This window comes from Balearica regulorum, chromosome 11 (assembly GCF_011004875.1).
Source record: "Balearica regulorum gibbericeps isolate bBalReg1 chromosome 11, bBalReg1.pri, whole genome shotgun sequence".
In the NCBI taxonomy this organism is placed as follows: Eukaryota; Metazoa; Chordata; class Aves; order Gruiformes; family Gruidae; genus Balearica; species Balearica regulorum.
Window position 1 is genome coordinate 16,307,505 of NC_046194.1, and position 13,582 is coordinate 16,321,086.

General features: G+C 43.5%; 1 protein-coding gene across 4 annotated transcripts in view; it reads left to right on the forward strand.

Annotated features, from left to right (window-relative positions):
* The window catches only part of PASD1 (PAS domain containing repressor 1), a 54,620-nt gene that overhangs the window by 17,539 nt on the left and 23,499 nt on the right, over positions 1-13,582 (forward strand). For all 4 annotated transcript variants that reach the window (XR_012837292.1, XM_075763477.1, XM_075763479.1 and 1 more), the window contains 4 exons: positions 7,259-7,350; positions 8,848-8,904; positions 10,863-11,017; positions 11,732-11,823. Coding sequence is in view for 3 of the 4 variants with exons in the window: in XM_075763477.1 (XP_075619592.1) it covers positions 8,873-8,904; positions 10,863-11,017; positions 11,732-11,823 (279 nt within the window). In the remaining variant the exon portion in view is untranslated. The remainder of the gene's footprint in view (positions 1-7,258; positions 7,351-8,847; positions 8,905-10,862; positions 11,018-11,731; positions 11,824-13,582) is intronic.

Here is a 13,582-nt window from a genome sequence, read left to right on the forward strand (position 1 = left end):
AGAGTGCTTTGGAAGTGTGGTCCTGGAACTAGCTAGGACCCCCTCCTGACCCAGTTGAAGACCCGTGTTTTACTGTGCAAGGCAAGCAGCCCTCAGGCCTTACGTTTATTTTTGCATTATGAGTTTGACCTCCAGTACAAGCAAACACAAAGCACAAGTGCTCATCTTCTCATCTGTACCATCCTCAGGCATCTGAAATGCATTTTATATACAAGACTGAAAATGCAAAGGAGAAACAAAGCAAAAAATGTATTGTTTGAGGAGAAAAAGAGAACAGCTAAGGCCATGAATGCTACTGTTGCCTCTTTCAATGAACTGGTAGTTGCTGGGGGTGTTCTCTTGCTGAGAAAAGTAGAGGAGAAGGTATTTAGTTTAATTAGATAGCTGATTTTCTTTGTTGTCTAATGATTACATTTATTCTGTGCACAGGGAGACCATAAGGCATAAAAGTAAGTCGTTTAATGACACATAGACTTTATGTAGCTGTCTGCTTGGGTTGAGTTTCAGCCATTGTAAAGAGAAGAGAAGAGGAATTACGAGAGGCATTTCAGGGTAACACATCCAAAAAGACAGTTTTGACGTGTTTGTCCTAGTATCTACATAGCTGCCAAAACAAAATCCGAAACCGAAAAAGGACCCAATGACCTCACTTAATGCCATAAATACAGTCGATGCAAGCTATGTCCTCTCGGTGGGAGTAAGGCACAGCACCTCCGAGGGAGAAGCTCCAGCTGGTGATCCCTGAAAACAGAGCACAAGGTGTCGGGGTGCCCAGCACCCGCTTTATACCAGTTCTGCAGCAGGTGCAGAAGCTAACGCTGTCAAGTAAGCAGAGGGTGTTGGTTGCTTTGAAAAACGTTCCTAGTTGGTTTGCTCTGATAGTATTGAAACTGTTCTGAAAGAAACCCTGAAATCAGCCAGAATTTCAGCAGTGGGTTTATGATCAGATGTTGTCCGTATTTAACCTGCAGAATCAATAGCTTTGGGTGGTTTTTTAGCTTCTTGAGCCACTGTTTTTATTGCTGAAATTTATTAGGTTAACCTTCCCACACACACACCCCTTCCTTTGTGATCTGCCAGAGAAATGAAGATGATAGAAAGTGGCCTGAGGCATGAGAGGGAGCTCTGCTCACCTTCCCTTCGCAAGCACCCAGCAGGAACGGTTACTTAACTTCCAACATCAGGAGGTGAGCGGGGCGGGAGTCATCCTGAATGTCACCATGGCTTTCCTGGGTCGAAATTGCTCTCGGTATTTTTTTTGCAAATTGTTCCGAAGTAAAATGTGTGTTTATGTATGTGTGTCTATGCACTCAACCACGCACATCTGCATTTGCACCACCAGGATCGGCCATGAGCAGAAGCAGAGCTTTAAGAGCATTCGTATTTGCTGGAAATTTTGGAGAACATTCTGTTCAAAAGACTTCTGACTATTAGATTTCAATATTGCTGCCTTCTCTTTAGCTCCGTGTGCCTCTCTTGGACATATTCCCTTGAAAACACTCATCTCAATTTCTGCTGTAGGATTAACTGTGGACAACAGTCTTTGCTCCCATCCTACATGAGGGAAAGCTACGTTATTATTTGAGGATTACTTGGCTCTATGTCTGACTGAGTCAGGTATGTTAAAGAATTGTTTACAGGTTAGATATCATCATTTCATACTACAACAAACTTCTACTGTTCCTGTAGTAACTGAACGACTACAAACGAACACAGGCATTTATCCAAGACTACAGAAGAAGTATTATTTGCATATGCATTTTTATCCTGCCCTGCTTGTGCCACTAGAAATATAGCTTTGTACTACTTAGGGTTATGAATCAGCAGTTCTGCTTTTTGCCATGTTTTGAGAATTTTAAGGGGCTGTTAGACAAATTGATATAATTAATTAAATGCATGCCCTCCTTCTTACAGAAACCCTGGAGACATTTTAAATAATATTCTACAATGTTGTATCTTTACCCTGCAAGGTTCAGTAATTTGCTGGAACAGAACAAACTTGGCCAGCTATTTTCTCTAGGATCTGACAAAAATCCTAGAGAACAAAATGTTCCAGTAATCATCTTTTCTTTTCAAGTGCCTGTTAGTTTTTAATCCTTTTCCACCTTCCTTTTGTCAGAAAACAGCATATCCTGGTTAAAAAAAAAAAAAAAAAAACACGACAAAAAACCCAACACACCACCATTGTTCCTCCCTGTATCTTTCATTTCATTTCTGTGCTGAATCACAGTGTTCTGATACAGCCTTTTTTATGGTGTAATTGTTTTGTATAATCCATTTTCTTTGGGCACCTCTTAGCTTCTGTCTGAAGCTGTTACTGCTATAATGAATGTAGTCATAAATCTGTCACAGGTAACAAGCTAAATTTAGAGCTCAATAAACCAGGGGAGAGTATGCTGTAGATAAGTGAGCACATTGAGATGCAATAGTTACAATAGTGGCACAAAAAGTCCACTTCTGACAGATTGACAAAAGAGGACAGAATATTTGGTTCCCTCACCGACTCACCACCATGTTCCAGGAAACGAAGATGCTGAGTGAAACTATAGGTACAGTCACAGCATGTCACCCTCCTCGACAGCCCCAAAGAGTGAAGGTGTGTGTTAGCTGCCACAGGTGAGCTCTGCTGGACCGGTTCCTTCAGATGTCCCACAGTGGAGATGTAGGGTGGTGTTTCTGTACAGGATGGAGCTGCACAGCTCCACCACTGAACTGAAGGGGATTCCAGTTCCTCCAAAGAGACAAAGGATCTGAAACTGGAATTAGGAGCTATCAGGCAGGACAGGACCCAGTGCTCCTGGACCAAGGTGGTGTGGGAGCCCACCGTGTCAAAGACACCCATCTGATCCCCACCAGCATGATTCCTAAGGCAGAGTGTCCCTAAACAGAATTTGACCGTCATGCATGCTTCAGACCTAGGTGAGCCAAGAGCTCCCACAGTTAAACAGCTGATTGATTGTCAATACTGAGTTCATGATAACTTTTTCCCTTTGACAAGAAGAAACTGAAGAACATGGAGAAGAAAAAGCAATGGAAAGATAAAGGAAGATGACATAGGAAACAAGAAGGAGAGAAACCACATTCAAGAAAGATACAGTTCTCTGAATTGCAAACCAATGGATGTTAGGCGAGGGAATACATGAAAGAAGAGCAGGGAAGAATGAAGAACAACAGAAGGCAAGGCTTGGCAAGGAAAGGAGAGGGTGACATGCAAGCAGGAAAAAATGAAGCAAGCAGGTCAAATAATGCAGAGATGCAACTCCTTTGCTACATCCGTTTTAGTCGTTGCATTTCCACTTCGTGCTTTCACGCTAAGCTGCAGAGGGTAATGCTGCAGCCGTACAGAGCACCTACCGCTGTTATTGCCCGCTTGCTGGGACAAAACCTGTCCAGAAACATTTGTCCCAAAGGTGGGTAAGTTTGTCATCAAGTCTGCTCAGTATAGGAGAAAGACCTTTGCAGCGGAGGGCTGTGAGAGCCACTGCCGTGGCTTTGCTCCGTGCTCTGCGTGACGGGCGAATGCCCGAGTAGCTCAGTGATGGGTGGCACAGGACCGACGTCAGGGCTTCAGTGCTCCAGTGCATGAATGGAGGTGGTGATCACTTCTGTGCTAAACAGCCATAAAGATTCAGTGGCACTGTTTGGTTTTTCAAATGTCATTTACATTAGCATCTTATAATTGAATCAGTAGCACTCTACTGAAAAGGTTAAATTCTGGCTTTTAAAAATTAAATCAGCTGTTTAGCTGTCAACCACAGCCATGCCCTCCTGTTGCCTCAAGAAGAATGAAACATTGGCATATTGACATATAAATCGTATTGCTGGAGAATGCATTAACTCTCTTATTTACGACTGCATTGTGCCACAAAGTGCTGCATCTTGTAATTGAGGGCTCTCTGCTGAATTTGTTGCATGTAAAATCTATGGAAATTATTAGCACGGCACATTTCCATAATTAAAATATTTCCTACAGTATAGATTTGAAGACTCTCTAACTGCCATACATTACTCAAATGCAAAATTTTATGTTAAATGCAAGCACAATGAAGTTTTTATGCAGAGAGAATATTTTTAATTAGACCAGTTGATATAGCTGGGAAAAGCAATCAAATTAGCTGGGTTCAGGGACCATTTTTAGGTGACTGATGAAAGCTTTATTTGTTACTGATCACAAAGAAATGTGGAGCATTACACTCATAGAGTGATCTTTGCCTTGCCGTCAGTGACATAACCAAATAATTAAAGCTGTAATGAAGCATTCACAGGAAGTGCTGGTTTCAGGGGAACATTCTTACTAATGTGATGTTCCATTAAGATTTATCCTAAGGTAATGTTAATATTTTGGTGATTTGCAGCAAGCCAATAAATAAACATTTTCTTTAGTCAAAAGTTTGCAGTTTTAGATAGCTCCTGAAGTCAGACAGTTCTGCAAAACAAAGATTTTTTAAAAAATTCCCTCTCCCATTCTCTCTTCAGTTACAAATGTGCCAGAATATTGCAGATAGCATGGAATAGTGCTTTAACTATTAGCTGTGTCTGAGAAGTCCATTTGTCTTGTTAAGGCTGTCATACTGCATTACCCTTTCTGTAACCCTGGAAACAACTTCAAATACTGCGATATTTGAAAAGTCTAAAATATAACTTGCCCTTAAAATGCTGTGAGTGTTTTTATGAGACTCCCTGTACAAGGGAAGAAGAAAATTAAGTAATGATGGATGTGCATCTCTCTGTGAGAAAGCTGATCCTCACCTGTTGTAGGTGGGGTGAAAACCGATGCTAGCAGCACGGACAAGTGTCCTCTCTCTTTACCTGCCCATAGAGTTCAGGAATCCTCTCCAAGTATTGCAGGAGAGGATTTTCAGGAGGCAATAAATAAATTTTGATCCCTCTGGTTAATACAGTTAAGGTCAAAGAGATTCTATCCAGAGCTATTTAAAATACTCTTAACATGCAGACATACTGCTGTCAGTAGTGCTAAGTGCCTTATCTTGCTGAGGAGTGTGTACAACCCTTATGAAACTATTCTTAAGTATTTTGGCTACTATATTTAGCTCTGGCTCATAACAAGACAAAAAGCACTTAGCTAAATGTAGTCCTGAAGTGCTTAATCCGGTTAAGAATATTTTGTCCTTAGGTGTCTTCTGCTAAGACTTTTTGTAGTTCACCATCCTGCTGCATCATGCAAAAAGCTTCTCTGTGTGTTTGGGCCTGTGAATTCTTTTCTGGCCATTTATTCTGTTAGAGCCTCAAAGTCTGGTGTTGACTGAGCTACTCAAGGTGGCTGGGAGGGCGACCCTGCGTACGAGGCAGGAAACCTGTCAGGCTTCCCGAGAGTTTTCAGTTGTTAGACAACCTAGGGGAAGGCAGCGTGAAGGTTTCTGCATAAAGCTTTGCACTCAAAGCTTGGGAAGAATCCTTCTGTTTGGCTGAATTTTTGCATACTTAAGCCCGTACAGAAAAAATGCTTCCTGAAAAATTGTGGTAGATGTTTGTGTATTTATAAGCATTTTTTATAATTTAACCCATTGCTTTAGAAAGAATTTTCTTTATACCTATGTATCTCCAAAATTATTACAAGTTAGCAAAACTTCTGTATGGGTCACTCTTCTAGAGGAGAAACAACTGTATGATTTTGGTCAAACAGCACTGACTGATGAGCATTCTATAATAGCTCAATAGGGTAACAAATAAGATCACACTCTCCTTTTGAACTAGAATAAAAGCTTGTAACTTGACTGGCGTACGACGACTAAGAGAACAGAAGCATAGCAGATCCACCGTGTTTAAGCCTGCTAGGCAGGTGGTGTTTTCAGCCGTAGCTTCGCTGAGGATATCAGGAGTTGTGTGAGAGCATCCCTGGAAGTTCATGTTCCAAGCTGAAAATGATCACTTCATCCCGACTGCATTTGGTACTGATTCACTTACTGCTGGAACACGTTAGGTATTTTATATGTTACTCTTGTACTTCTGTTGTGCAGGAGGTTCAAGCCTCTTGCAGGTACCTTCCATATTACTGGTTACAATGAATGTGTCACACTTTATCTGAGCCAATTTTTTTGAGCAAACGGACTGCAGTGAGCAGGAATTTGGCCCATTGTCTCACGTTACTCACGTAAACCTCCCATAAAAAGCACTCTCACTGTATCACTGGTCAAGGTCTCTGTTGCTCGTGGTGTTTAGCAGCAGTCCCACAATGTCAGCCGCTGCCCCGTCCCAGCTGCCCTTCCCAGTGTGCGTGCCTGACGTGTGTCTCTTGTGGTGGTTCTTCAGCCACCTTCTGGTGTTTCCTTCCCTTTGAGGTGTTTTCACTAGGTGGAGAAATGAACAAGCTCTTGCTAGTCCTTTAGATGATCAAAAATGTGGGGATATGTTTGCTTGTTCACCATGGTTACAAATATGTGATCCCTAGTAGTGGCAGCAAGTTTTTTGCAGTGTCTGGAGCTGATGTTGGAACTAATGGTAAGAGGAGAAACAGCCATGAACCTGGGCTCAAAGTGGGAAGGTCACTGCAAGGGCATTAAAAGCTTGTTAAATTTGGAAGCCCAGCACTTGGCTGTTGTTGAAGATATTACTGTCAGTCACGGACAGTCTGGTTGCATCTGTGTCCTTCCTAAGAATGAGGCTCATCTGAAGCCAAACAAGTTTTAACAACGATGGTTTCAGACAGATGAGCACTGTGGTGTGGGAAGTCAGGAGTTCAGGATCTTCAGTAGCAATCGTTTAAATCGCAAACGAAAAGGAGACGTGTGTGTCCCATCAGTAACAAATCTTAATGGGAGGCCTTAAATCCGTCCACAGGTGGTGGTTGTGGCTTGCGCTGACTTTAGCTGATCATGTTCATCTCGAAGGAGGTTTTTGGTTGCAAGATTGGATAGATGGATTATGGATCATACTTGCTGGTTTTCATAGCATGCATGCCAAGCAAACTGTCATACTTTGGAAGGACTCCAATTGCTCCTTGGTGGCCCCAAGCTAGTAGGGCCATTCCTCTACCCTGCTGGGCCACATGGCTTTTTGGACATGAGAGGTCAAGTTGGCCATCCCAGGCTTCTTCTGTGGCAGCAGGTGGTGCACACAGAGCCAGGAGCCCCAGAACATGGTCCAGGTCCAGGTCCCGTTCCTGGAGGCTTTGCTGAGCTTTCACTTGAGCATGTTACTAATTTACAGTGGTAGACTTTTTCAGCTTGAAGTGACTGCTGCTCTCTAGGCTAAGTCTTGCCTACAACTGTGTTTTAACTGGATTTGTTTTTCCTTCCAGGATTATTTTTTCTCCGTCTCTATTTACATGGTGATAAGAAGTGCTAATCCCACTCCATCAGTCTGGACTGATGAATCTGAGGAATAGAACAGGTAATTTCTAATTTGGCTTGTAGCTTGCAATGACTCAGGCAGTTAGAACCACTCCCTCCCCATGGAGTGCATTCATATTTCATACATCATGCAGTTTTTTCTGCCCAGGTCATTTGCAGGGAGGGAGATCCTTGCCTTGGAGCAGGAAAGGAAGGGTGAAATTTTGTAGCTTTTACTGTGAGCAGCATCTTTGACTTCCTATCAGTTGTGAGTGGTTTTATTTCATGTCACTTTTATAAGTAACTTTGGTGGCCAAGTTGTTTGAGCTTGGAGTAGTCTCAAAGCAGGGAAAAACATTTGGATGTACCCATTAAAAATGCTCCTTAGGTGTCGGGCGGGGTGGGAGGGTTTTGCCAGTGAAAATGCTCACTAGAGGTGGAGGCAGGTTGGCGCTGATGCTGGAGACGGGTGTGATTTCCTCTTTGGAGGTCTCTGAAGGGGGTGCAACCCAGCAGAGCTGAACCGGGTGACATGGCATGGAGTGATGACAGATGGCTTGCCTGCATCTGCCTAGCTCCCCATCCCTCAGACTTAGCCCATCTGAGACACAGAAAGCAAGTCACCAGTGAAGAAGTTACCTTTGTGTTGAATCTTCCATCATTTCATGGGGCTTGAGAGTACTGTGTCCCTACTGGGAGCTGTTGCCAACTGCAGGAACAGTTAAGGTGAAGACAGCAGCCTACAATGACTGCTCTGGTGCAGGAATGTATAGAACCCAGGGAACTCAGGTCACATTCCCTTCTTTTCACTGGTTAGTGCCAGGGGAGGCAGTTTTAACTTGAAGTCCTGGGTGTGAATTCCAGTGGTAGGATGCAGCTCAGATGATGTGCTGGAAGTCCATCAGTGCAAGCAACAGTCATTGGCTGCAGGATGCTTTGGATGAACCTGTCTATCGTATCATCTCTTAGATGTCCTGACAGTACCCTGCTGTCGCCTAATACTAATCCTTTGGGGGATTAGCACAGTTTCCTTCTTCCTCCTATGCCCTTCCACTGGAAAAGAAATCTCAGGTGCTTTTCAAGCACTGCAACGCTTGAAATCATCCAGCAACCTGTTTGATTTCCCAAAACAGGACCAGGCGCGGTGCTGCCTGGTACAGACATCAGAGACAAATTGGCTCTCACATTTGTGGGAGAGATGCTGATTCCTGTGCAGATTTGCAGAGCAGATGCTGATTCCTGTGCAGAGTTCAGTGCTTCGGCAGGGTTCCCCATCCTGTGGTAGAGGGGGATGCAAAGGCAGGCTGAGGGGCTGCTGGCTCTTAGCTCTTTCTCGCTAAAGTCACATTTGTTGTAGCTGTATGTTGGGATGGTTTCACTTCTCAAGCCTCAGTAGCTGACAGAAGCAAGAAACTACATAACAAGAGTAGAGTTTGGGATGGGGAAGATTGAAACATCCAGGAGGTCATAAAGCACAAACCAGTAAGCTCCATATTTTGACATCCTCAGCAAGATCAGGGAATATGTCTCACTAAGTACTTCTGTCTTTTCCTTCTAGAGCCCTGCGTTGTGTAAACGAACTGATGGATGAAGATGAGAAGGACAGGGCAAAGAGGTATGAAGGGATGCACAGAGCATGGAGAGTGGAAGCTCTCCCAGGGGAGAACTGTAACTGCTGTGTTGTCCAATGCTTGAAAAAGTCCTTGGGACTACTGATGTCAGAGGCAAGACCCCCATGCACTTCACAGGCTGTGTATAGCAGATCACAAACAGCAGAATTAAGTCACCATTTTCAAGCTTCTCATACCGTGCTTGACCACCCCTATGATGGGTTAATCAGCCGAGTGGTCCTTAAATTACGTTGTTGTGCCCTCAGAATCTCATGTTTTCCCAAGGCTATTTATTATCTCGACACAGGACTCCTGACCTCTGATTTTTATTGGCATCACGCAGTGCTGCCCGCCTGGGGTAGAGTTCCCCATGAAGCTGAGAGCGGTCCTGCTTTAGCACAGCTATGAGTTTGTCTCCCTTCAGAGAAGCGTTTGGCTCAGTTCTAATTAGTCATCGTACACGAGTGCCAAATCAGAGATGGCTGGAGCTGAGAACCTCCAAATGCCAACCTGACTATGAATGGAAATGCTTTCTGCATACCACATTCGGTCTAGATCACAGGAAGCATGTATCATCATGAATACACTTGTAAAGAAAATTAATTACTACTGGAAGAGGTTGTATGAAAATAGGGTTATCTCAGATATGAGCATTGGAAAGAACATTTTGGAAGAAACTGAATGGATTTCCTTTCCCCTTTATTGTTTTTAATGGAGGGGAAAACCCTAATAAAACATTCTTAAATTGTGTTCATGCAAGCTGGAAACTAGTTTGTGGTTTCCACAGTGTCGTGGTTTAACCTGGGAGGCATCTAAAACAACCACATGCCTGTTCGCTCACTCCCCACTCTGTCAGAGGGATAAGGGAGAGAATCAGGGGGAAAAAAATAAAACTTGTGGGTTGAAATAAAGACAGTTTAATATGGCAGAAAAGGAAGATTATGATGATAATAATGATAAAAATATACAAAACAAGTGATGCACAGCACAAGTGCTCGCCACTTGCAGACCACCGATGCCTAGCTAGTTCCCAAGCCGTGGTCTAAACCCCTGGCCAGCTTCCCCCCAGTTATATATGGAGCATGACGCCATACGGTATGGAATAGCCCTTTGGCCAGTGTGGGTCAGCTGTCCTGGTCGTGTCCCTCCCAGCTCCTTGTGCACCCCCAGCCTCCTCGCTGGCAGGGCAGTATGAGAAGCTGAAAAATCCTTGACTTGGTGTAAACATTGCCTAGCAATAACCAAAACATCAGTGTGTTATCAACTTTATTCTCATCTGAAATCCAAACCACAGCACTATACCTGCTACTAGGAAGAAAATTAACTCTATCCCAGCCGCAACCAGGCCACGCAGCCAGACTGTTAACATTCCCAGCTTCATATATCATGGCAGCAGGTTTTCAAAACCAGATACAAGAGCATGTGTTTGACTTTATTCTGCAGTCAAGTTGTCTCTGCATAGTATTGTCTCTTGATAAACTACTTTTGCAAGTGTAAATCAGAGAATAAGGAACCCTTTGCATTTTGACCTTTATATGTGTGTGTACTAACTGCAAAACAAAAGTTCATAAAAACAAGGTGGGCAAAACATGAGCGTGTAGATGCCGGGGCTTCTCCTGCTGGAGAAATTTTGCCCATAACACCTTCAACTCGTTATCACCACTTTTGAAACAGTGGGAACTGCCACTGAAATGTGCAGAGGACACGGTCTTGCTCCAATGAATGTAAATTATACCTGTCACTTCCAGGTGTTCCTTGCTGACAGTGAGTTCAGTCCTGCTGCAAGGCTCTAAGCACCAGCAAGGCGCTTACGCCCAAGCCTAATTTTAAACAAATGAGCAGTCCCAGTAGAGTTTTGATTCTTGTATTTAAAGTGTTTTGCTGGGGCAGGGCCATTTACCTCTCCCTGGGTAGCTGTAAGTTCTTCATTTTACTTAGCAGCATTTATGTTTCCGTCACCCAGGGCATCACGCAACAAATCTGAAAAGAAGAGGAGAGACCAGTTCAATGTCCTCATTAAAGAGCTTTGCACGATGCTGCAGGGCCACGGCTACCCTCTCAAGATGGACAAGTCCACAATACTGCAGAGGACCATCGACTTCTTACAGAAACAGAAAGGTATTGGAGGGTGCTGGCTTGCTCCTTTTGAAGGTGCTGGCTCTGCATCTGCCCAGCAGCCAGTTTCCGCTCAGAAGATGAAAACTCTTTTTTCCCAGGCATCTAAGACCTCCAGAGAGGACATGAACCTAAGTGAGGGCAGAATAAGGCACAGCAGTTGGCCTCAGAAAATGGGCTAGGTTTGAATACAGTGCTGACCAGTTCAACACAGATACACTTGCAAAGATGCAGTGCTGTATGCTTTTAAATGTAGTGACATCACTCCGTTTCCCTCGCTGAGCTGAGGAACAGCATGCACTACAAAAGCCAGGGGAAAGGGGCTTCTGTGTCCTGTTCCCGGGTCTCCTGGGGTAGGACATGGCTGGGTGCAGCCTGTCCTGCTGCCTGGGCACTCCCATGAACCTTCCTGAAACAACTCCAGAGTCATGGACACCCTCTGCTCATTGTGATGCTCAGCTACTCTGAAATTAGCCCACTGACATTTTTGAAGGATTTCTTCAGACCACCCAAAATGTTTCCTCTTCCTTTTCTTGATTTTGTATCATGATGGCATGGAAAATGACTGTTGCATACAAGAAGGCTTTGTGTGGAGAATGATCTGAGGATGATTCCTCTGAAAGCCTCTTAAAAGGAATCTAGTGTTACTTGAAAATGAAAAAAAAAAAAATCCAACTAGCATGAGTCATGTTGCTTTTTTGATGTTTTCTCTTTAAGAAATCACAGCACAGACAGAAGCCTGTGAGATTAGACAAGACTGGAAGCCTTCATTTCTTAGCAACGAGGAGTTCACCCAGTTGATGTTAGAGGTAAGAAGAAATTAAAGCTGCATAGATTAGTGAGAAGTAATCAGTTCAGTGGAGTAGTTCAAAGAGATACAGTTCCTTTTCACCTGTAGGTCCCAATGTTAATGTTAATGATTTCTACTCTGCTGGTACATATAATACAAACCTGGCAGAGACCAATGTTGTGCTAAATGCTTTGCAGACACAGAATTAAAAATATGATTGCTTCCCCTTAAAAATAAACAGCTTTTCATTTAGGAATGAAGACCAGTTTGGCCCAGATTTGGCCTGGTGAGAGAGGAAAGAATTACCCTTCTCAGAAGTGCCGCTAGAGCTAGCAGTCTTAGCAAAAAACTTGAAAGGACCTGAAAAAAGCATAGCAGCTCTCTTCCTCCCACCTCCCATTAGCCTGGCAGCATTTACTTTGCTGCCTTTGCTGCTGCTGGTTGTGCGCTGCTGTACTTGTGATGTGAACGTTCTATCTTTTGCTTAGATTGCCTCTAAGTGCGTTCAGGAGAACAGCTGTGATACTCTCACCTCTAAAATGCTTAGCTGATCTAGAAACACCCCACAAGCCCATGTTTCTTCCTTTCTTAAGGATGCGACTTTGGGTTTGTGGTGCTTGCTTCTCTGGCGAGGACATCTTCTACCCTGCGTGGGCAGCTGGTGCTCCTTGCCCCACCAAAGTAAGGGTGTATGCTGGGCTGAGCTGGGAGGTGCTGCAGTGTCTTAGTTATTCCTTTTCATCAGGATGTCATGACTCACCTCCCTGGAAAAGTCTGTTCATTCTTTCTGGGAATTTCTCTCACCAAACAAGCTAGTTTGTTCCAGCTGAATCAAAACAAATTCCCCCCCCCCCCCCCCCTTAGAAGTGGCCGGGGAGAGAGAGCCCTTCAATAACTTTTGGCTTGCTGAACTATGTTAGACTGTTGACAAGTTTACTTCAAATCAGTGGGGTTTTTTCCAGCGAGGGCTTATTTTCAGCAAAGGCAGAGTATGACAGTGAGATGGGGAACATGGTGAGTGCTGCATCTTTGGCTGCCCGTAGCTAAGCTGCAGAGCAGCCTAACAGTGTCTTTAGAAGTGTTGGCTTTGTGCACGGTGCTGACCAGAGATTAAACATCCCAGATCTTGGTAAGTGTTAGAGAAGAACAGGGACAGACACTGGATCAATGGCATAAGAAGATGTTGTGAAGAATAGGGAAAACATCCAAAGAGGAAAGCACGTGTGGTGACTTAAAAGGGACAGAGAACTTCGACTGCAGGACAGAAGCCATTGTGAATAAGAAACAGGAAACAAAACAAACTTTAAAATTGTTGTGTCACTAGCTTAACAAATGAGTGCTTCAAGCAAAATAAATGAGGCTTTAGATTTTGTCCATAAACTGCTAAAAATACAACATTGTCCAATTTTTCTGTCTCTGCTTATCCATCCATCCATCCATCCATTCATCCATCCACAGTGCTGGGTTTGCCCTGGTGATATCTAACATCTCCTTACGCACCGACTTGGTTAACTATTGTGTAATTCAGAAAACATAATGAAGTGACTGAAGTCACTAGGATTGTGTGGGTGTAGAAATTCTAACCACCACTGTCTTGCTTCATGTTAAATAAATACTCACTGGGTGAAAAATACAAGTCAATTTAATGTTAATGAGCAAATAAGAATATAAGAAGAATGTTGAATTAGACAGCATGTGTAATTTTTATTTTTCTGCATTAAACCATAATTTCCATAAATGATTTATGTTAGTTTTAGGCTGTTAGAAGCATCACCAAA